The sequence below is a fragment of the Lynx canadensis genome, chromosome C1, assembly GCF_007474595.2.
Source record: "Lynx canadensis isolate LIC74 chromosome C1, mLynCan4.pri.v2, whole genome shotgun sequence".
Taxonomy (NCBI): domain Eukaryota; kingdom Metazoa; phylum Chordata; class Mammalia; order Carnivora; family Felidae; genus Lynx; species Lynx canadensis.
In genome coordinates this window covers 121617319-121640571 of record NC_044310.1, presented here as the reverse complement: position 1 = coordinate 121640571, position 23253 = coordinate 121617319, and the positions used below count along the sequence as shown (strand labels likewise).

At 35.9% G+C, this 23253-nt stretch overlaps 1 protein-coding gene across 1 annotated transcript in view; it reads left to right on the top strand.

Moving 5' to 3' along the window:
• Positions 1–211: 211 nt before the first annotated feature.
• DPP10 (dipeptidyl peptidase like 10) overlaps positions 212–23253 on the top strand; it is a 502021-nt gene continuing 478979 nt past the window's right edge. The window contains exons 1-2 of the mRNA XM_030323703.1: positions 212–262; positions 494–608. Coding sequence (XP_030179563.1) covers positions 212–262; positions 494–608 — 166 coding nt within the window. The remainder of the gene's footprint in view (positions 263–493; positions 609–23253) is intronic.

Genomic DNA, 23253 nt, shown 5'->3' with positions numbered 1-23253 from the left:
CTACAGCATGGGGCATTTTGAATGATTTTCCCATCTCTAATCTTTTCCCCCCACTATCCAGTGAGAAAAGTAGTCCACAGTGCTTGGGAAATATTTGTCTAAATCTTTGTCATAGGTTCCATTGTAGTAAGAAAAAAATGTAAGTGGGTGTGCTTTATTTCCATAATTATTTTGCAGAGTACTTTGGCCATTGTCCTAGTGTTTATAGTCAATGCATTTTAACTCCATCTACATTTTGGACATCAGGCCTAAAGCTCTGTTGGTTTATCTCTTAGAGAAATAAGATTACCACCCCCCCCCCCCGCAAAAAAGATAGCCATTTATAATATATTCACCTTTGAATAATTAAAGGAGCTACCGAAGAGGAAAAGGATCCTAATCAGCTTTCAAACTGTGATTGTGCCATGCAGTGAATTATTCCTTTATGAATACATTTCTTTTGGAGCATGTATAATTATGAAACTTTTTTTTTTTATTTTTTCTATCTCGGTAGGAACTGGGAAGTAACAGCCCTCCACAGAGAAACTGGAAGGGAATTGCTATTGCCCTGCTGGTGATTTTAGTTGTATGCTCACTCATCACTATGTCAGTCATCCTCTTAACCCCAGGTAATCTGTCTTTATTCCTCTCTTATGATGGTATTGTGGATGATAATTTCACATTCAAATGCCTTAAGAGGGTAGCCATATGTGGTATCTTAAGACACATTAGCACCAGTTGGAATAAAAAAATGCATAACCAGACATTTTGCAAATGGCACCGTAATTCTGTGGTTCAAATACCATGCAAGATATTTTGGGGAAACTGAAATGTAAAATATATACGTTGAGAATGCCAAGGAGATTTTTGGTGTCCATTACTACTTAGAGACTTATGTTTGTCAGTTAATAAATGCACGGGACATTTGACTTCTATTGTGGGTTGAAGATGAGGGAGTGGAGTCTGGAAGTTCCCATATATAGGTGATACCTCGACTATAATGATGGCGGTGAAGGAGGATTTGAGAGACAATGAGGGTTTGATGACAAGAGAATGAGCTAAGCCCCTAAGTGCTTCTTTTTTCTGTTCCTTTCTTTCCTTGTAATTTTATATTCCCAGTTTCCCCTTGTCTAAAGAACATTGCCAAATTGCCCTTGCAGTGATCTTTAAATTGTGTCCTTTACATTAAAGAATTTAACACTAATATATAAATTATCAGAAGGCTTAATTCCTCTTTGGGGATTATTTTAGTACCCAGAAGTTTTACTGTTCTTTAGTAGGTCCTGATATTGGAAGACAGCAAAAGGCTGCTGACTTTTAAAACTCCCCAAAATATCTTCTAGGAACAAATCCATTTGGTATGCTATGACAACCTGCCCATCTAGCTTCCTCAAAGACTGGACACCCATATATTGCTCAGCATTATAAAAAAATGGTCATTTTCTGGGGTAGGTAAGATTGAGCTAGTCCAAAAATCAACTGATATAATGAAGTTACAGCCTGTTGTTGAATATTATGTATTTACACTTCATTTCTTGCCCCAGTTTTGTTACTTAGAAGTCCTTAAACATGTTGGACTTATTTCCCATGTACAAAATGTGATTAACAATAACAGCTCTCTTTCAGAGTTATTTAGTCAACTAATTATGGTGTCTAATTATACAAATGACAATATCAATTATTCCAGTATGGTACTTTGTGAAATCTATCATCTTGGTAAAAATATTGGCTTTGAAATATAAATTCCAAAAAATAGTTTGTAATTATTATTTAGCATATAAAGAGACTGAAAAAGAAACTAAGGGAATTGGGGCGGGGGGAAGAAAGCAGAAAGAAAGAGAAAGGAAGAAGGAAGGAACTGAGAGAGAGAGGAAGAGGGGAAGGGAGGGAAAGAGAGAAAAAGAGAAAGCAATTCGTTGATAAGAGCTGGCTTATCCAGAATTCTCTTCAGAAACCCTGTCTTATCTGGCTCATTTATACATCTTCAATCCAGTGTAATTGAGCAATGTAATGGCTCTAAGTTGTTGCAGAATGCCAAGAATCTTTGTTAAATGAGAATAAGCTTATGTCCGACATCATGTTTGTCTTAAGCGTCAGAATTTTAATGTAATTACTAAAAAATGAATGAGTTGAGTGTACTGTCTTCTACTGGGGACTCTTAACCAGATGGAGAAATTGGTGCCCTCATGCCTGTGTGTTTCTCTTGAACTTTCTTCCATCTGATTATAGTATGCTTTTCCAGTGATTTCTTTTCTCAGATTTTCTTGTTCCTCTCTGAGGCTATAGTGATACTTGGAGGTCTTTGAATGTTTGATATAAGCAAGACCTTATTGGGTTGGCCACTGACAAAATTAAACTTCCTCCTCACAACCTTTTCCGTGTTGTTCAGTATAAAAACAGTATAGCTGGCATCACTTTGTCATGCACTTATTCTCTATTAAAACAAGGGCTCTGAGCAAGGCACACCTTGGTTTGAGTTCTGGCTCCTAGTTTTGTGAAGTTAGCCAGTTATTGAACCTTGTCTGTCATTTCATTCTTCTGTATTATGGGCACAACATATAGTGCCAACTTTACAATGTTATTATGAGGGAGAGATGAGATAATATAATTCAAGTGTTTAGAATAGTATCTAGCACCACCGTTGCTATTCCTCTTATTATTGCTATTATTCCCTACTTATTGACCACCAGACATGATGCCAAACACTGCATTACATGAGGGAAATGTCTAAGAAAAAATAAAAATCTCTCTGGAATATGGATCTTCTGTGATTTCAAGTTTAAATTATGGCAGGTGGAAAGGGACTAAATATTTAATCGAAGTCAGTCTTTCAGTAGTCTGTGTTTTCATTCATTCATTCATTCATTCATTCATCAGTAATTAATTATGGAGTTCTTACTACATTCTGGGTGCTGTGGGTAGCTGGCCTTGCTCTCTCCTGCTTTCTATCCATCACCTTCAACCCCCCTTTTTCCTAACTACACACACACACAACAACCACAAATCCTCAACCCAAAGACTTAATTTCATATAAGATTAATCACATGTTCAAATGTCTTTGGGTTTTACGGTCATTTTTGTCAAGAATATAATGATACAAAACAGGAGTCAGGATGCTGGAAAAAGTTTTGCTGCAAGGAATAGTTAAACTGTGTTATGCACTCTCTGTTTGCAAATTCAGAGCCACCAGAGACCTGGGAAATCCTAGAAACTGAAGAAGTAGATAGGTGTAGTCAGAGTGGTTAGGAATTTGAGTTATGAACAAGTAAATACCAGCCTAGTTACATGACCTTCATGGTGGGCTCAAACCGAACATAGTGAAATAGAAGGCTGGAGGACTAATAGTTTGTGGCCTAAGATATGAGTCCAAAGCCTTGAAGTGCTTTTGCTTCCCTTATGAGACAGGGAAAAAAAAAAAAAAACACCTGCATTTGTTTAATCTCTGGTTCTGAGGACTAGAATGTGCATTGAGACCACTAGTGTAGACTTTGATTCCACACGTGTGGGTGCCTGTGCATGTCTGTGGTCAGAATCTAGTGCTCTAATTACACCATGTCTTTCCTCTTCTGACTGTCAGGTTTGAGACCCCTCTGCTGTACTAGAATGGATCCACAAAGGAAAACACAGAACTAGAAAGATAATATACAACACCCCCTTCTGTTGTTCCCTTTGTCCACCAATAGTCTCCAAGGCCAGATTACTAGGGAAAACTACACAAGCAGATGGAAACTTTTAACCAGGAAGGGGAATCCATGTCATGAGGGGAAACTATTGATCCATAAATCATTCAGCAAAATAGTAGACCTCGAGAACTAAGGGCTGACTCTAGAACAATCCTTCTAGTAAGAGTGGGGGTTCAGAAATCCATATGCCTTTTATAGCTATAGAACCTGGGGCCAATCACTTATCTCATTTGACATCAGGTGTCTGGTTGAAGAAGAGGGTATTTTTGGTTCACCAGACTATCTAGTGATCTTTTGAGGTTTATTATAGCTCATATATCTATGATCTAATCAAATAACAGCAGTAACAACAACAGAAATAATGGTGGTCTGTTTGGTGACAAATGTAGGAACAGATAAAATCTGGTGAACTCACACTAAGCCTCTTCTACTTTGAAAAAATATTTAATGTTTTTTTTTTTTTTTGGGTGGGGATTGGAGAGGGAAGTAAGCATACAAAAAGTTATCTAGTCTAAGAAATGATTTAGAAACTATTTTGCTCAAAATAGCATCCCATTTTGGAGGTAAGTGCTAAGGAATGCAAGCCTATAACCAGAGAAACACATGTTCATTGTAATTTTGGTTTGATTGCAAATTTTATTACAGAAGTAATTTGACACAGGTGTCTTAATTTCCAAGCTTGTCAGCAACTTCCCTGCCTGGTGAAGAGAAGTCCTAATTATATTTGAAGAGTGGGTTAACCATTCAAGTATTTCTTTAATAAGTAACTATTTTTGAAAGGAACAAATTATTCACTTCTTTTTTTCTGATTAAAGGGCAGACTTATTTAGATGCATCGTTCAAGCCTACATATTTTTTTGTTTGTATTGAATTAAAAGAGCACCCATGTTTATTTTCAGAATATGTAACTGTAAGATCAATACTTATACTGTGCAAGTGTATGAGTGTACATTCATGCTTAGAGTTGTGGAAAACAGTCTTATGTAGCCATGCATGCATTTTGCAGCCTCATATTTATATTGAATATGTAGAATGAGAATGATCATGATCCAGAAACATTTCTTGCAGAATGTAGTTACCCATTGTGACCAGTTTTGAGAGGAGAGACACATTTTATGAGTTAAAATGTGTTTACTGGAGAATATTCTTTAAGCTTTCAATTTGGTTGCCATATTGAGATAGCCACCTGTGTTGACTGTGTATAATCTACCAATTTTTCAGCTAAAGTGGCCTGTTGCCCTTTGCTTGGTGTCTGCAATCAGTCAGTGTCAAAACAGGGTCATCGGTTTAATTTACCGTCATGGCTGACTAAAGACAACATTGTAAGGCACTGAAAGCGTGTCTTCATCATTAGCTGTAGCTCATTAGGCAATTTCCCATTCCTTTAGTACCCTCTTTAGGTGAGCATTCTCGTCTGGTCTTTGCAGGTCTGTAAGAGCAAAAAAGAAAACAAGCATTCACATATAAACTATCGGCATTCATGCATAAGCCATCAGAATTCTGCTTGATCTCAGTTAAACAAGAATTTAATAGGGATCCTCTAGGACCCTATAAACATGCCTTTATTTTCACTTGTAGAAGTATCTCTAATAGTAAGGATTTTACACCAGGCTCAGATGCCCTGTTGGGAAAGAATTTACACATGTTGAGACTGCCACTGTGATGTTAATAGTTAGGTAAATCTTTATGTCAGGTAAGGATTTGATCCATGAAGTTAGGCTCCAAGAGTTCACTATAACCAAGATTTAGGACGGGGAGGGAACCAGAGAAATTTAGACAAAGTTATCCAGAAAAACAAAACAAAATATAGAAGCAAACCTTTAAGGATGCATACTTGTCTTTGAAGAAATGCCAACTTTCCTATATTTTTCCCCAAAGAGTATGTAATCCTATCCTTTATGCCTCATCATACACCAACTTAGAGAAAGTGCAGTTTTCTAGGTAATACAGCTAAGGCCAGGAGAATTTGACTTAGGTGCCTAGTTTGTGGAGTAAGTATAGCAGAGCATGTGATTACATTGACCTTCAATTCAGACTGCCAAGTTCATGCCCTGGCCTTGATAGGGCGGTAAGACTTTGGGGTAAAGAATTCTTTCTTCCTGTTGTCTTTCTTACACTGCAGGTTTTTTCTTTTTTCTTTTGTTTGTTTGTTTTTGTTTTTAGAAAAAGAACTATCTGACCCTTTGAAAGGAGGCTTAAAAAATATTAATCTGTTCCTAATTATTCAAAAAATAATTTTCTAGAAAGCATTTGATAAAATTAAGTATTTTATTGGAATGGTGACAGCTGATTAGTTATTGTTATGCAAAAACTCAAAATGAATTTATTCTCATTACTATTATGTTCTACCAAAATAATCGCTCCTGGTTATAGTTAGTTAAAATGTCATGTCATATTATGTTGCAAGCAATCTCTTGGCAGCTGCAATTTAAAAGGTGTCATTTAAGCATCTGACCTGTGTTTTAAAATGTCAAAGCAACAATTAAACTATCCCACTATGCTTTTATGATAGGGAAATAATGTTTTACAAGATTTTAAGATTTGCATTACTCACTTGTAAACATCAACATCAACCAAGATGCAAATTGTTTATTTTATTTTGTTGAATTAAAAAAAAGGAGATATGTTGTATTGATAATCATAAGCTAAATTGTCTCTGCTTGTTTTTCCAAGAACAGCACAGATGAACCCATTTGAATATGGTATTACCCAGACATAATCAGGCTGCCAGAGAGAAAACAATGGCAGATTCCAGCAGTTTCCCCCTGGATTACATGGGTTATTGTTCCTTTTCTAACAGATTTATCTCTGATGTTGAATGAAAAATAATTTTCTCTGTCATTAATAAAGTAAGAGTAGTTATACTTTTTTGTCTTTGCTTTACAGTTACATTTCTATTTTTAAGTCAAATTTGATTTCTTAGCCTCATCTTTTTGTATTGTCTAATCAGATAAATAATGGATTTAGTTTACATTATGATGTGTTCAATTTTATCAGTCAGAAGAGAATCTGCTTTAACAAGCTACATTTATTATCTGCTTGTTACAAGCCAGATATTGCGCTAAGTGCTTTGCATGTACTATTTTATTTATCCTCACACTACTAATGTGAAATAGATACGATTAATTTATGCCTCTTCTACATTATTCAGTTGAGTCTTACAGGTTACAGTAAATTATCTCTCATAGGACTGGAACATGGAAAAGCTGGATCACTTATGCCAGGGCTTTTCGGCTCTAGCTGGTGTCTTAACCTTTGAATATAGGTTAAGATATATTATTGCACCCATGGCAAGTATAGGCAAGAAACATGTCAGAAAAGAAAGAGAAAAATGAGTTCTGCTTTATTCCACCCCTGATTTTTTTAAATAAGTGAATTGATTCTGTACCTGCCTTAAAGGGAGTGCACGGCAGAGAAGGAATAAGCTGGGGTAGACAAGGGGTAAATGGGAAGGGAGTGCAGAAGTGAGCATTTGAAAATTATGCATGTCAGGAGCACCTGGGTGCTTAGTCAGTTAAACGTCCATCTTCAGTTCAGGTCATGATCTTGCAGTTCATGAGTTTGAGCCCTGCATCAGGCTCTGTGCTGGTAGCTCAGAGCCTGGAGCCTGTTTCAGATTCTGTGTCTCCCTCTATCTTTGCCCCTGCTCCACTTACACTTTGTATCTCTCTCTGTCTCTCAAAAATAAAAACATTAAAAAAAACCTGACAGATTCCTTTAAAAAGAAAAGAAAAAGAAAATTATGCATGTCAATTCTGTATAAATTCTTTTTTCAGCTATTATATTTTATTGGAACCTCAATATCCATGATAAAATATAAGTGCCCACTTTCTTTTCTAAACCACATCGTATAACAATTATTTATATGTCACTGTACAACTTTAAATATTTTGTTATATTTTTTCTTTGAAATATACGTTTTAGAAATATGATAGCCTGGCCTCTAAAAATGGGGGGGAACAAGGCAGCCTGATCCCTCAGAAACAAAGTTTCTTTAAAGGAGGGAGTTGCATTCAACTGCTTATCCCCCTGGGGGAAAAAAGAAGACAGTGTTCTTTTTTTAATCTGCAATTATTTTAATCTGTGGGTATTTTAATCTGCGGGTATTTTAATCTGCAATTATTTGCCAGGGACTTTATCATCCAGTTCTCTGTGTTTGAACTGTAACTTAAGATCTCCCGTCCTAGAGTTCATTCATTAGGTGTGAGAGGAGACTCTGTGAAAACAAATGAAAAAAACAGACAAATAAAAACCTTAATTAAATAGCCTTTTAAACTAAATAATATCCCAATTTATGCCTTTGTTCATAAAAGTGAAAATTTAGTTGAAACAATTTCAGTGAATATTCATTGTTTTGGCCTGTTTTCACCAATATTTCTCTTGTTGTAAGATTGTTCTACTAAGTGTAGGGTCCATTTGAATAAACTCTAGAAAAACTGGAATTATTAAAGTGAGACTTGGGAAACATCTTTATTCATATGGAAGACACTTCCTTAAATCTCTGCATTACAATTTGCACTTTGAATATGGCATAGAAGGTCTGTGATCCTAGATTCACAGCTCACCTTGCTTTTCCTGGGACATTATCTGTAATTATGTAACATTAGGAGAACAAGACCAGTAAGAATACTTTCTTTTTTAATTCTTTTTATGTTTATTTATTTTTGAGAGAGAGACAGAGCCTCAGTGGAGAGGGGCAGAGAGAGAGGGAGACACAGAATCTGAAGCAGGCTCCAGTCTCTGAGCTGTCAGCACAGATCCCGACATGGGGCTCAAACTCTTGGACTGTGAGATCGTGACCTGAGCCAAAGTCGGACACCCAACTGACTGAGCCACCCAGGTGCCCCAAGAATACTTTTTTGCATAGATTATAATTCAACATTTAGGAATTCTTCTTGCTCCAATTACCTTGTCTCTCCCAATCACATTCATTATCTTTATTCTTTGACTCAAAGCCTGGTGTTGAGAACAATTTTTATTTTACTACAGTGCAATTCTCGGAGCGCCTGGCTGACTCAGGCAGTAGAGCATGTGACTCTTGATCTCAGGGTTATGAGTTCAAGCCCCACGTACATGGAGCCTGCTGGAAAAAAAAATGAAATTCACATTTGAAACTATCAATTTTAAAGTGAACAATCCAGGTCACCTGGGTGGCTCAGTTGGTGTCTGACTTTTGATTTTGGCTCAGGTCATGATCTCACAGTTTGTGGGATCAAGCCCCGAGTTAGGCCCTGCGCTGACAGCACGGAGCCTGTTCGGGAATCTCTCTCTTCCTCTGTCTCTCTATGCCACCCCTGCTCACTCTCTCTCAAAATAAATAAATAAACTTAAAAAAAGATAAAGTGAACGATCTATTTACTGTGAATGGCATTTACTACATTCACAATGTGTACAACCATTACTTGTATAAAATTGGAAAATATTTGTATCACCACAAAAGGAAACCTTATGCCCGGTAAGCAGTTACTCCCCATTTTCATTTTCTGTCTTCTGGCAGTCACCAATTTGCTCTTGGTCTCTACAGATTTACCTATTGTGAACATTTCATGTAAGTGTGACCAAAAAATATATGATGTTTTGTGTCTGACTTTTTGACTCAACATAATGTTTTAGAGATTCAAGGTTCTTAATTTTGATGGAGTCAGTATATTTGGTTGTTTCTCATGCTTTTTAGTATCCTACCCAAGAATCCATTGCAAAATCCAAGTCATAAGGAGTTACTGTTATTTTTTAAGAGAGTTATGATTTTTAGATTATCTCTTTAGATCAATGATTGGTTTTGAGTTAATTTTGGCATATGGTATGAAGTAGGGAATTCAACTTCATTTTTTACATAACTTAAATTTCTCTTCACACCATTTGTTGAAGAAATTCTTTTATCTCCACCATATGTTTTTTTTTAATCCTTGTTGATCATCATTGATTATAGATAATATGAATTTATTGAGGATGTGCAATTTTAATTTATTGTTCAATGTGTCTATCCTTGTGCCCACATCACACTATTATGGTTACTGTAGCTTTGGAGTAAGTTTTCAAATGAGAGTATGAATGGTCCAACTATTTTTTTTTAATTGTTTGGCTATTCAAAACTCCTTACAATTCTATATGAATTTAAAGATTGACTTTTCCATTTCTGCAAAATTAAACAGTTGGGGTTTTGATAGTGATTGTGTTGAATATGTGAATCACTTTGGGTAATACTGCCATCTTAGAAATATTAGTTTTCCAAGTGACAAACACAAATTGTCCTTCTATTTATGTCTTGGATTTCTTTCAGCAATACCTTGTAGTTTTAAATGTACAAACCTTTAACTCTTTGGTAAAATTTATTCTCAAGTATTTTATTGTTTTGGATGTTAGAGTAAATAGAATTGATTGTTTAATATCCTTTTTAATTTTTTCTTTCTTTCTTTCTTTCTTTCTTTCTTTCTTTCTTTCTTTCTTTTTTGTTTGTTTGGATTGCTCAGTCCTGGTGTATACAAATACAACTAATTGTTGAGTGTTGATTGTGTACCCTTTAACTGTGCTGAATTAACTTTTTAGCTCTGGTAGGTTATTAAAGATTCTTTGGGCTTTTCTGCTAATATAGTTTTTTTTTTTTCCTTTCTAAATTCACTCCATTTTATTTCTTTGCCTTGTCTAATTATTCTGGCTGGATTCTAGTATAATGTTGAATAACAGCAATGAAAAATGAACATCCTTTTCTCATTTCTGATCATAGGGCTAAAGCTTTCAGCCTTTCATCATTGACTATTGTCTTAGCTCTGGGTTTTTCATAAATGACCTATTTCATGTTGAGGAAGTTTCCTGCTATTCCTAGGTTTTTGTTTGTTTGTTTGTTTGTTTTAATGTTTTCATAAACAAAGAGTGATGGATTTTGTCAAATCCATTTTAGCATCAATTCAGATTATTGTGTTTCTCCTTTTTTCCCCCCTATTATGTGTTGTTACATGGTTGATCTTGTTTTGTTGAGTTACCCTTATATTCCTGGGGTAAATCTGTCTCATTAATGATACATAATCCTTTGATATGCTAAAACATTTGATTTGTTAATTGAAAAAAATTCTGTCATTCCCTGCTGGAATTGCATTGAGCATTTTTGCATCTATGTTTATAAGGAATATTGATATATTGTCCTTTCTTATGTTGTCTTTCTGGATTTGGATCAGGATAATCCTAACTTTACAGAGGAAATCAGTAAGTATTCCCTCCTCTTTGGGTTTTTAGAAAAGTTCGAGAAGCATTGATGTTAATTTTTTATTTATTTATTTATTTATTTATTTATTTATTTATTTATTTATTTTTAATTTTTTTTCAACGTTTTTTATTTATTTTTGGGACAGAGAGAGACAGAGCATGAACGGGGGAGGGGCAGAGAGAGAGGGAGACACAGAATCGGAAACAGGCTCCAGGCTCCGAGCCATCAGCCCAGAGCCTGACGCGGGGCTCGAACTCACGGACCGCGAGATCGTGACCTGGCTGATGTCGGACGCTTAACTGACTGCGCCACCCAGGCGACCCGATGTTAATTTTTTAAATGTTTTGTAGAATTCACAAGGAAAGTCATCTGCTCCTGTGTATAGTTTTTATCGGGAAGTTTTTCATTACTGATTCAACGTCTTGTTTTAAATCTATAGAGTTTCTATTTCCTTTTGAGTCAGTCTGGTAGTTTGTGTGTTTCTAGAAATGTGCTCATTTTATCAGGTTATCTGATTTGTTGGTATGCAGTCAATCATTCATTGTATTCTCTCACCATCCTTTTCAATTTTGTAAAATTGGAAGGGAATGCTCCCAGTTTCATATCTGACATTGTTTGCATGTTATTTTTTTCTTTGTCAGACAAATGTATGTCAGTTTTGTTCATCTTTTTAAAGGAACAACTTTTTTTTTGTTGATTCTCTCTATTGTTTTGCTCTTTCTACCCCCCCCCCCCCCCACTTCTTTTTGTGTAAAGTTAGGTCACTGATTTAACTTCTTTCTTTTTTAATGGAGATGTTTCTGGCTATAAATATCCTTTTGAGAAATGTTTTCACTGCATCCCATTAAGTATTGGTATATTGCATTCTCATTTTCATTTGTTCCAAAGTATTTCCTAATTTCCCTTGTGATTTCTTCCTTGAAATATTTCTTCTTAAGAGTGTGTTGTTTAATTTCCTTATATAGGTGAATTTTCCAGTTTTCTTTCTGCTATTGATTTCTAGTTTCATTCTACTGAATTCAGAGAAGACACTTTGAATGATTTCAATATTTTTAAATTTATTGAGACTTGTTTTATGGTCTAAAATATGGCTTGTATTGGAGAATATTCCATGTACTTTAAAATAATGTATTGAAAATAATGTATATATGTATGTGTATATATATATATATATATATATATATATATATAAGATTTTTATAACACACACAACGTATATATTTAAAATGTCTCCTTATTAATAATGTTGTTCACGTCCTATATTTTCTTATTAATCTGCAGTCTAAACTTTGTATACATTCTTGAAAGTGGGCTATTGAGATCTCTAATCACCTTTGAAGACCTATTTCTTCATTTCTGTTGACATTTCATTCACATAATTTGTGATTCTGTTATTTGGCTCTGGTATCATTATTCTTGTTATAACTTTTGGGTATAACAGTTTTCAATATATGATGTCTTTATTTGCCACAACAATTTTTGACATAGTTTATTTTTTGTGATAATAGTAGAGCCACTTCTGCTCTCTTTCATTTACTGTCTCTCTGGAATATCTTGATCCATCCATTCACCCTGAACCTATTTTTGTCTTCGGATCTAAAGTAAGCATAACAATTTTTTTTAATTCAATTCTGCTGTTCTCTGCCTTTTGTTTAGAGAGTTTAATTCATTTACATTTAAAATAATTGCAACAAAGGAATTACTTCTTCAATTTTACCATTTATTTTGTCTATGTATTTTACCTTTTGTGTTTCTTAGGTCCTCCAATACTACCTTCTTTTGTCTTTGATATTTGCTTTACTCTTTTGAATTTTATTTTATTTTTTTAGATTTTCTTATGGTTACCTTTGGTATGACTATAAATATATTAAATTTATAAAAATTATTTTGAATTGATGCCAACTCAACATCAATAGCTTACATAAACTGTATTTTTATATGGCTTCGCTTTCCCTCATATTGGTTTTATTGCAGATTACATATTTTATACATTCTGCACCCTTTAACATAGATTTTTAGTTATTTCTTCATGCATTTGTCTTTTAAATCATATAAGAAATATAGGGAGACATTCCAAACCTAATATACAACAATTTTTGCTTTTATATTTAACTATGTAGTTACCTTTACTGGAGTTATTTTTTAACCTGACCTCAAGTTACTACTGCCCTCTTACTTCATCCTAAAGGAATCCCTTTAACATTTCCTGGATGCCAAATATGCTTGTTGTGACCTCTCAGATTTTGTTAATCTTGGGAGGTTTTAGTTTCTCTCACACAATTTTGAAGGATAGTTTTGCAGGATATAGAATTTTGGGTTGACAGCTTTTTCTTTCAGCACCTTCATAATGCTGTTTCATTCCCATCTGGCAACATAGTTTTTGACCAGAAATCTGCTGCTAAACACATTGAAGATCCCCTGTATGCAATTTGGTTCTCTCTTGCTGCTTTCAAGATTGTATATTTGTCCTTTGCTTTGGCAATTTGATTATAATATGTCTCAGCCTGGATCTCTCTGTGTTTGTCCTTTTGGGGACTTTAAGCTTTTCGAGCATATAAGTGCATGTATTTTGTCAAATTTGGCAGATATTTGGCCATTATTTCTTCAAGTATTTTTTCTGTCCTTTCGTTCCTCTCCCTTTTGGACTCCCTTTGCTCATAGGGTGATATGCTTAATGGAATTCCACATGTCTCTTAGGTGTTATTGGTCTATTTTCTTCTTTGTGTTCCCCAGGCTATATCATTTCAGTTAACCTAAATTCCAGTTCACTGATTCTTTCCTTTGTCTCCTCATATCTTCTATTTGAAACCTCTAGAAAGTTTTAATTTCCATTGTGGTGCATTTCAGCTTTAGAATGTCTGTGGATTAAAAAAATTCTTTCTCTTAAATGGTATTCCCTCTCTCTCTCTCTCTCTCTCTCTCTCTCTCTCTCTCTCCACACACAAACACACACACACACACACACACACACACACACACACATTGTTCTCTTGGTTTCCTTTAGCTCTTTGTCCAGAGTTTCCTTTAGTTCTGTGAGTATATTTAAGACAATTGAGGGGCGCCTGGGTGGCGCAGTCGGTTAAGCGTCCGACTTCAGCCAGGTCACGATCTCGCGGTCCGTGAGTTCGAGCCCCGCGTCAGGCTCTGGGCTGATGGCTCAGAGCCTGGAGCCTGTTTCCGATTCTGTGTCTCCCTCTCTCTCTCTGCCCCTCCCCCGTTCATGCTCTGTCTCTCTCTGTCCCAAAAATAAATAAACGTTGAAAAAAAAAATTAAAAAAAAAAAAAAAGACAATTGATTTAAAGTCTGTCTGATAAGTGTCTTGTCTGTGCTTCCTCAGGGGCAGTTTCTGTTAATCTCTTCTGTGAGTGGACCGTAGTATCTTGATTCTTTTCATGATTTAAATTTTGTATTAAAAACTATACATTTTGATTTTGATAATGTGGAACACTTTTATTTTTGAGAGAGACAGACAGACAGAGCATGAGTGAGGGAGGGCAAAGAGAGAGGGAGACACAGAATCCAAAGCAGGCTCTAGGCACTTGAGCCACAGCCTGTGAGATCAGGACATCTGATGGTTAACCAACTGAGCCACTCAGGTGCCCCTGGAACACTTGATACATGATTTTTTCAACTCTTCAGAGCATATTTTTGTTATATGCTGTAGGCTGTAGCTGTTTTTGTGGTTGTTTAGTTGACTTTTTGGATGTATTTTGAAAAGTCAGTGTTCTCTGTCATATGTGGTCTCTGAAGTTTCTATTCCTTTAGCTTGTGTTCGGCTAGTATTTTTACAAACAATTTCTTGAATGCTAGGATCCAAATAAACTCTCCCATTCTTTCAGATTAGTTCTGTGCTGGGGCAATTATTCAGTATTTATTTGTAGCTCTGCCTTAGCCTTCATTTCCTGTTTGTATTAAGCCTAGAGTTTAGCTGGAGGCAAAAACTTAGGGTCTTCTCAGGTCTTTTTTTGAACATGCATCCTGCCCTGGGCATGCAGGTGTTTTTCTGAATTTCCCAGTATATGTAGACACTTCAATGTCAATTACTCAAAGGAAAGCTCTTCCCAGCTTTTCTTCTCTAGCCTGAATGCTATATTTTAGGCCTTAACTGTATCTTTTTTCCCCAGGCAGCCAGGCTTATTCATTTGTCTTATAATGTTTTTGAGAATATCTGCTGATTTTCTGTGCTGAGTTTTCTGGATCAGGTGTAAGAAAAATAAATACCCCAGGTCAGTCCTTTAGGTAATCCCAGGCAGGTCAGAGCAGACAAAAAGTGTTTTGAGAAAGCATCTACTCTGATTCCTCCAGAACCCAGGGACCGGGGTCCCATACTCTACATTCAGACTGTTAACTTAAAGATCACCACTGAGCCAGGGAGGGGTTTGGAGTAATCCCAAAGAAAAATGCCACAATGCTTTTCTTTTTTCTTTTTTTTTTTTTAAGATTTTTTTTTTTTTTTTCCTTTAACGTTTATTTATTTTTGAGACAGAGAGAGCATGAACAGGGAAGGGGCAGAGAGAGAGGGAGACACAGAATCTGAAACAGGCTCCAGGCTCTGAGCTGTCAGCACAGAGCCCGACGTGGAGCTCGAACCCACAGACTGTGAGATTATGACCTGAGCCGAAGTCGGCCGCTTAACCGACTGAGCGACCCAGGCGCCCTGCCACAATGCTTTTCTACTGTTTTTAAGTTGCCTTTTTCTTGATTCCGTGTTTGCTAGGTTGTTGTGAACCTCTGACTCTTCCAGAGTTCTGAAAAAGCTTATTCTGACAGTTTTGCTTCTTCTTCTTCTTTTTTTTAAGTGTTTCTGTGAGGAAACAGCCTCTTAGAGCTGCCTACTCCTCCATATTCGCTGATGTCGCTTTGTTGACAAATTCTGCTGGTGCGGTTTTCATGTGCATTGGCGTCTGTCTGTGATTAACCTGAGTTCCTTACTATATTTGAAGCCTTCAAGCATAGAGTTTATAACTTTATCACCTACACAATTCCCTACACTTATTATACCAGTAAATGTTGACCAGTGACAAATTTATCCATTTAGTCCCTCTTGCATTACAAATTAGAGAATGTAAGAGAAGTATTTTGTGAAAGTTTGTGAAGACGAAATACAATAGAGCACACTCATTAAATCTAATGATATCATCAAATTAAAAAGAAAATGCACAACAGTAGAGACCTAGAATATTATGTACTACAAACTTAGCAGTTTGAAATATAGGCTAAAATAAACTTAATAAAATACATAATGAAGTACACACAGTAGAGCTTAGTGTAGGGCATTCTGACAGATTTTTGAGGACCCAAAAAATACTTTTTGGGCTTTTGAATTCTGTCAACATTTACTGAGTTAGATAATAAAATTTAATAGCTGAGGTTTTTTTCTAAAATGTTGATTAATTCACATAAAATGGCAATGATAAAACTATACATGTAAATATACATAACATGTAATAAAAATAGCTATATTTTTCAGAACAAACAAAAAATATAACATCAATATTTTTTGTTTTTTGCAAATTTGTTTAATGCCTGGATGAAAGACATTAGGATTTTCATATGTGCCCTGTGTTAATTCTTTTGCAGTAGGTTGTTGTGGTTGACATATATGAAGAATCATGGCCTCATAATTAGTTAGAAATGGAAGATGTAGTTTAATAGCTTTTACATAATTGTAGATGTCCTTGTTTGACCCTTCTTGAAAACTTAACAAATGATTGATTCTTGAAGGTTAGTTGCCATGTGGAATCTGAAAATAGGTCAATAAAATATCAGTACTTTGCTACATTTAAACCCATCAGTCACCTTTTACTTTAAAAGGATCTCTTACCTATGCATGATTCTAAGCATTGTGCCTTGGACTTTTGCAAAATATGAGTTCACTGAGTTATGCCAATTTTCCAAATGTTGGTGGGGTTTGTTCTATAATATAAAATCAAAACAAAACAAAAACATAGTTAACATCACTGATGGTACAACTTATGAATCTCACTAGATAAGTTTTGGGAAGCTTTCACACTCAAGGGAGAGGACAACCCTTCCAAAATGCAAATATTTGCTTGAAAGTTTATAATTTGTAACAGCCACTTGTGTTTGGTTTGTGTGTGTGTGTGTACACGTGCATGTATGTGTGCTTTATATGAGAGGTTCATTTCATTTTGAAGGCAAACATTTGCCAGACACAGGTATCCTTTACTCTCTGAAAGTTGGCATTGTGTGACTTTGTTTTTGTGAAAAATTTACATTAGTACAGTGTAGAAGTGCAAATCCCCTTTGGATTTCTTTTGTTTCTCAAAAACAGATAGTGATGTAGGACTTCAATAAAAGTGGAAGTGGTATAATGTGATGTCTCAGAAGGCAGGGGATGCTCTTTGCTTTACGCCATTTCAGCTTACAAAGTTTTCATAGGGATGGTCTACTTTCAGACAGTGAATGAAACCTATATTTTAATCTGAAGTCATTGTTTGTTATTCATTACTTCCATTAAATTCATGTTACATGAAGAAAAAAAAAAGTGGTTAGTTGAGCACAACCAGCTGCTGCCAAGATGTTTTTCCTTGAGACAACTTCCAAGTTGATGCACAATGGAAGTGTTTTTGTTTTTATTGTTTTTAAGTTTATTTATTTCTAGAGAGAGAGTGTGATAGAGAGCAGGGGATAGGCAGAGAGAGACACGAAAGAGAGAGAATCCCAGCAGGCTCTGCCCTGTCAGCGCAGAGCCCAGTGCGGGGCTTGATCGTACAAACCATGAGATCATGCCCAGAGCGGACATCAAGAGTCAGACACTTAAGCGACTGAGCCAACTGGGTACCCCTATTTTTGTTTTTGTGTACTTCAGGTTTACTGCACAGATATTAAAAAGATCTTAATAGCGATACTGAATACAATTATCATTTTTATAACTGTATCAGGAAATTCTCAAGTGAAACTGAATTTTTTTTTAATTGAGCACATGTGGAAGTAATAGTGTTGGCTAACGATAAAGTGCTGAGAATTGCACCCCGCATTGGTTTTGTACCAAGGGTGAAAATTTCAACCCAGTGTATGGGGAAGACAATGCTGTAATAGTATTGTGTATATAATTTGAGTTTAGGACCCATTTTCACTAGTTGTTCACAAATTATACTCTGTAGATAAAGATAGGAAATCAAAATGTACTCACAGTTATGTAACTGGAATAAACAGTATACCTGAGAGAAGAACTTAAACACGTCTATAGAGGAGCCCAAGGGCTCAAAGTAGAACCATAGCACTTCAGGGTTAAAAAAAGACATTATTTCAGAGAGAGAGAGCATCATTGCATAATTTTCTCAAATGTGAAAAGGCTTTGTTCAAGTATATTTCTCATATTTAGCTTTTCTACTCAAATTCAGGAGATGTTAATTTGAAAAAGGTCTCAAAAAGAGGGTTTGCGAATGATTAGCATTTGAATAATTGACCAATTTGACTAATTAAACCTATGAGTAAATCCTAAAGCTCTTGGTTTATTTATTCAAGAGATGACAATTTTGAGGTAGCATTTAATAAGTCCTTCAGAACCTGGAAATACATTCTTTATTTGATGAGCACTTAGAGTCTCTGCTGAAAACAAGAGAAAGTTGAGCAAAATGTAACAGAAATTAGGGGAACTCAGAGATGCAAGCTGCTTCATAGGCCATGTGTGTGTATGTGCATGCCAGTGTGTATGCATAGTATTTCCAATTATATATGAAGAGGTCAAAAATATGCCAAAGCAGAGCCGTTCTGATTTTAGAGTTCTGACCATGTAACCCCTGTCCTTCCCCTTCCAATCTCTGTCCTAAGAGACCTTATAGGACTTTCTAGAATACACCTGACAGTGGTGTCATTTGCTCCAACCTTTTCTCTTTACAAAGAGGAAACTGATACCTGAATAGACTGAGTGCTAATGCCATGGGAATACATGCTAGTTAAGGGTGGAATAGAACTAGATTACAACCTCCTAGCTCTAATGACTGTTCTTGAAGCCTTATTGCTTTTTCTTGTTTGAGAACAGAGAATGGGAGAATAGGTCCAAAACTGTGTTGGGAACCTTAGAGAAGGTGAACGCATCATAGGAGGCAAATTGTTTGCAATCGGTACTTGTATTTCATATTTAATGTAAAATTCCTTAAAATCCCTTGCATGTATGGTAAAAGGGGCAGGGTGGGGATGGAGAAGAAGGAGACACATAAATAAATATGGATTATCTTATTTATCAGCTGTTTTCTCCATTCTATTCAGTATAGACACAGCTTTGGTCATAGTTTGGTAACTTTTCACATAGCTGATTTTTAACGTTTTTTTTTTTTTTTTTTTTTTTTATTTATTTTTGGGACAGAGAGAGACAGAGCATGAACGGGGGAGGGGCAGAGAGAGAGGGAGACACAGAATCGGAAACAGGCTCCAGGCTCCGAGCCATCAGCCCAGAGCCTGACGCGGGGCTCGAACTCACGGACCGCGAGATCGTGACCTGGCTGAAGTCGGACGCTTAACCGACTGCGCCACCCAGGCGCCCCCACATAGCTGATTTTTAATATGTATTTTTAAAATAATATGGCTTTCTGAGGCACCTAGGTGGCTCAATCGGTTGAGCGTGTGTCTTTGGCTCAGGTCATGATATCGTGGTCTTTGAGGTTGAGTCCCGCGTTGGGCTCAGAACCTGGAGCCTGCTTCAGATCCTGTGTCTCCCTCTCTCTTGTCCCTACCCTGCTCATGTTCTTTCTCTCCCTCCCTCTCTCTCTCTCTCTCAAAAACTAAATAAACATCTTAAAAAATTAAAAAATAATAATATGGCTTTCTACATGAAAGCCACATGCTAGAAATAGACTCAAGAAGGAACAAACAGTCATTGGAAGATAATCAGATTAGGGAATAAATTCAATTAGAAGAGTTTATATTAGTAGACATTATAAGATACCAGGTTAATCTGATTCAAAAGTAGTTCTAGATGTTAAAATTAATGAGGAATTGACTGGCCTCTTTGTTCAAGAAACTTAGCTATTGCCACAAGATGTTAGAATAAGAAAAGGCAAAAGAAAGAGATCTGGAAGTAAATTCCTGGCATGCTAGAAACTAGAGGTCTCTAGAATGCTAGAGGTCGTTTTCTGGGACCATAAAACAGGTGTTACGTGATGCACTATTTTTTTTTTTTTTTTTTTTGGTGCTTCTGCTTCAATGGATGAATTGATGTTCACAATAGTAAGAGACAAGCTGCTTGAAGTGTCCTTCACTGAAAAGAATAATGTATTATTTGTGATTCATATTTTTGACTTAATGGATTCAATATAGTTCAGTGTCCTTCCTCCAAAATAGACCTTTGAGTGAAATGAACGTTTTATCTTTTTTTTTCATTAATTACTAGAAGAAACTCAACTGTACTTTTGGTAGAGTAGATCTGAGAATATACATTTTGAAACATGTTTGCTTAGGGAAACAACTGTGAGAGGCGAAGATATTCCGAAAGAACAAAAAAAAAATTTTAGGTTCCAAAATTGAAATTTTTATTTTTTTTTAGTTTTTACTTATTTTTGAGAGAGACAGAGGCAGAGTGTGATCAGAGGAGGGGCACAGAGAAAGGGAGACAGAATCTGAAGCAGGTTTAGAACTGTCAGTACAGAGCCTGATGCGGGGTTCAAACTCATAAACTGAGATCATGGCCTGAGCCGAAGTCTGATGATCAACCAACTGAGCCACCCAGGTGCCCCCTGAAATTGAAAATTTTAAAGATACTTCTTATTAACCAATACATTTTGTTTTTATTTTTTTTTTGGACTTATACATGTTAATGTTTCAATCATAATAATGACAGTGACTGACTTTAAGTGAACTGAATATTTTGCCTAATGATTTTCATGTATTTATTTATGTAAATACATTTATTTAAAAAAAGCAATAGGTGTAACTTGTGACACATCTTGTGTTTTTTTTTTCCTCTGTTCTAATAATGTGTTCTTTTTTTCATCAAATTTACATTATGAACTATCTAATTCTTTAACTGAGAGTTAGTAAATGTTTATTCATTTTCTGGGTAATGAATGAGGACACTTTAAAGAGAATTTGGGATTGTGTATCTGATCTCAAATGACATAAATTTTGACAGCATTTAGTCTGCTGTATAGTGTTTCAGCATCCTAATGAAAGAAAAGAATGGGGGAAAACTAGAAAGTAAGAGGGTGAATAATGCTACAGCTGTTAGGTGGTAAAAGAAAACTTTTAAGTTCTGTCCACTGGTTAGGAAATGTACAAACAACAGATATTTTGTCTAGGTCTGGAATTTAGCAATGACTCTAATGATTTTTATTCTGTGTTTTCAACTAGTTTTATAAGGAGGTGTGGAAGGGATATTATCCTTTCAATGAACTTTAAAAATTTACCCATGTTTCACATTGAAATGCACTAAAAGAGTAGCCCGAACTGACTGACACTAAACACAGAGAATGAGAATAACCTGTAAGACTAAATAGAGATTTAAACAGCGTGGTGGGAAATGCAGGTGGTGGTGGTACAGTGGTCATCTGGAGAGAAGAGTCACAAGAACAGAAAAGGAAAATGGCTTTGTAATTCTCATGGGTAATTCTGAGTAACTGCCAGATTAGATTTTCCTTTTTATTAGTATTTTAACAGCAAATTATTTCAAATAGGATTTAAATTAAAAGAAACATTTCTGAACCTCTGATGTGGAGAGTAAACTAGATAAAAAGTAACACAATTGGTTTCTTTTTTTTTTTTTTTTTTTTTTTAAATTTTTTTTTTCAACGTTTATTTATTTTTGGGACAGAGAGAGACAGAGCATGAACGGGGGAGGGGCAGAGAGAGAGGGAGACACAGAATCGGAAACAGGCTCCAGGCTCTGAGCCATCAGCCCAGAGCCTGACGCGGGGCTCGAACTCACGGACCGCGAGATCGTGACCTGGCTGAAGTCGGACGCTTAACCGACTGCGCCACCCAGGCGCCCCAACAATTGGTTTCTATAAAGAGAAACCAAGAACTGAAAGTCATAAATTAGTTTTTCTTCAATTCAGTACTAAAGAACTTTGTTTTTTCTTCTAAGATTTTCAGTCAACTTATTTCAAAAGGCCATTTAAAAAGCAAGATTGGATTTTTGGAAGAAAGCACACAAATACCAGTAGCCGTCTATGATCTTGAATGACAGACTAGAGCAGAAAAAAGAACGTGATATGAATTATTTAATGTCAGTTCTGTCATTGCATTCATGTTGCCAAAGCTGAGTATTTTAGCTGAGATTCTGTATCTTGTAACAATTTAACAAATGATTACTATGTTTCTAATTCCTTTGTTATTTGAGAATAGTTGACATACAATGTTACATAAGTTTCAGTAGTAAATTTTTGTGATTTGACAAGTTTCTATATAATGCTGTGTTCCCCACTGGCGTAGCTACCATCTGTCCCTTTACATCCCTACTACAATATCACTGACTTTATTTTTCATGCTGTGCTTTTTTTTAATTGAAAAAATTTTTTCAATGTTTATTTGCGTTTTGAGAGACAGATAGACAGAGTGTAAGCAGGGGAGGGGCAGTGAGAGGGAGACACAGAATTCAAAGTAGGCTCCAGGTTCTGAGCTGTCAGCAAAGAGCCTGACGTGGGGCTTGAACTCACGACTCACGAGATCATGACCTGAGCCAAAGTCAGATGCCTAACCAACTGAGCCACCAAGGCATCACTCTCATGCTGTGCTTTTTATTCCTGGGCTTTATTCATACCATAACTAGAAGCCTATTTCTGCCGTTCCCCTTTACCTATTTTACTTACCCCCTCACTCCTCTGTTCCCCTGTCCTCTTGTGATTTTGGTTATCCCTTGCGTCTCAGTGCATTTTTGTGCTGCTCTTCATAATTATAACTATAATCATAGGGTCCTACTTGGTTAACCAGTACTTAGCATTTTACTAGCAACTGTTAACACATATTAGGTTTACAGACTTGCACACATGTTTATACACACAAACACACATACACACACACATACATGCATGCACACATTAGAGAGGTAGCTCCTATTTAGTTGCAAAGTAACTAGAGTTATGTGACCCAGTACTTTATTTGTGAAAAATAAGGGCTATGAGACGTGTGAATATTAAGTAATATTTTTTATCTTAGGAACAGGTAGTGATTTCAGAATTTTATTTTATGAAAATGTATTAAGAAAGAAGTTTTACATGAGGAAGTCATCTCGTAAAATTATTTATATTCTGTTACCATTTTCCTTCTGACTTAGCTTCTCAGTGTTCCTTGTGAATGATCAGCACGAATGAGTGTTGTCCATGATTCTTTGTTGCAAAGTGTGGGCTTTGTGTTCACATACAGAGACAATTGTTAAAATGTATCAAATAATAAGATATCTCTGGACGATTCTAACATAAATCAGGTTCCTA